The 1,728-nt window shown below is 59.1% G+C and overlaps 1 protein-coding gene across 1 annotated transcript in view; it reads right to left on the bottom strand.

Moving 5' to 3' along the window:
• Positions 1-364: 364 nt before the first annotated feature.
• LOC105308588 (ATP-binding cassette sub-family A member 13-like) overlaps positions 365-1,728 on the bottom strand; it is a gene marked incomplete at its 5' end in the record, with an annotated part of 87,537 nt that continues 86,173 nt past the window's right edge. The window contains one exon of the mRNA XM_023525674.1: positions 365-959. Coding sequence (XP_023381442.1) covers positions 365-959 — 595 coding nt within the window. The remainder of the gene's footprint in view (positions 960-1,728) is intronic.

Raw genomic sequence — 1,728 nt, 5'->3', positions numbered from 1 at the left:
CCACACCGGGGCCCGGGCTTAGCTCCCAGCTGTCCTCGCTACCGGCTGGGTGACTCTTGGTAAGATATTTAACTGTTCTGAGCCACGCCTTCAAAGGCACGAAGGCAGATGACAGCTGTGTCACAGGGTCGTTCAGACTGGCACTCGAGCCTGAGTGCCGAGGTCCCGCACGGCACGCTGTGACCTGGTCAGATTCTGCTCACTGGCCATGGCCGAAGCAGACAGACAGCAGCTCTCGCATGGGCTGCCGCCCCTTAGAAGTCACAACAGAGCAGCACACGCTGCCTCACACTAGGGGACTGCGGGTGGCGCTTCTTGGTGGCAGAGGCACAGGAATGGCCTGGTCGCCTTGCACAGCGGGGACTTAGATCCAGTGGGCTGGGGCCTGAGACCTGCAGGTGTGACCAGTTTCCAGGTGAGGAAGAGGCCGCCAGTGCAGGGACCCATTTTGCATCAAGTTGGGCTTGACGAACAGGAGGATTTTGATCCCACGCATAGTCCGCTTCTCATGAAGTCCTGCTGGAACCGTCACGGCCGCCACCGCCACGAAGACAGGAGGGACTATGCTGCTGCGATTCTCGGCCGAGCAAAGCCGGCGTGCAAGGAGCTGTGCCCAGGACAGGAGGGGCGCGCGAGCAGTCTCGTCTGGGGGACCGGGGAGGACCCGCAGGGGCAACCGACATCTGCCGCCCGTGCCGCGTCCGGGGGGAGCTGCGGCCTCTGTTGTGCCATGAGGCCACGACGACAAGCAGTGTCGTGACAGCATGACATTAAAACGGGAAAACGAACCCACGAGTCCGTGGGCGAGATCTGTGTCAGCGGAAAGCGACACGGCGCGGAACAGAAACGCTACCTTGAACCGGGCCCCTGGAGCGCAGAGCTCCAGGCAGCGGGACACCGCGTCCGGCCGACCTCCGTGCCCGCGGAGCCAGACTCTGACCGTGTGTCCGCCACCGAACCTGAGGGGCAGAAGAAGCAAAAGCGTCACATCCTGGCTGCCGGGCAGGCGCGGAGGAGTCAGCGAGCTCGTTTTCGCAGATCGCTTGGGGCAGCGGCTGCCGCTGCGTAGGGAAGTCGGTGAAAACAGAGTGAAGTTTGGGTTCTGAAAGATCAGTCCTTCTGACGAAGCAGCTCACAGTTTGGGGGCGAAACCGGCAGAGCGGGCATCTGAGCACTTACCGCACAAAAACGTACGGTGGGAGGGGACAGTGACCGGAGAAAGGACGCCTGCGCACTGGGGCCCACTGTCACCACCGACAGAAAGGGCGGCCCTGGGGCGTGGTTTGCTGCTGCACGTTGAAAACCACGTTAAATTCCAGTAGCTGTCTAACTGTCACTCTGAGCACATGAATATTGGTCACCTTTCGAAATGGAGTCTCATCTGAACTCAGCCACTCCCGACATTACTCTAGAGAATCTGAATTACACGGGTCTGAAAAAAGTAAGTCAAGAGAAAATGTTCCCGAAAGAGGTCGGCAAATCTCTCAGGGTCCCTCTCGCTCAGGCAGCGAGTCTCTCAGCAGCTTCGATGGCGGAGAAGGTCTTCGCAGATGATCAGACCTGTTTGTGGTGTGAGTTTCTCGTTGACGGTAACTTTCCTTTCGCGTTTCTGCCTCTAACCTACCTATTACGCCAAAGATCAAATTCCACGAAGGATCCATTTGCTTCCCGCCCTTTCTGCAGTGTGAAGGCTGACACAGTTACCCAGGAGTCACCTGCTTCCGCCCT

The sequence above is a fragment of the Pteropus vampyrus genome, unplaced genomic scaffold (genome assembly GCF_000151845.1).
Source record: "Pteropus vampyrus isolate Shadow unplaced genomic scaffold, Pvam_2.0 Scaffold594, whole genome shotgun sequence".
Classification (NCBI taxonomy): Eukaryota; Metazoa; Chordata; class Mammalia; order Chiroptera; family Pteropodidae; genus Pteropus; species Pteropus vampyrus.
The sequence above is the reverse complement of the archived record's forward strand: the minus strand, read 5'-3'. Positions and strand labels throughout refer to the sequence as shown.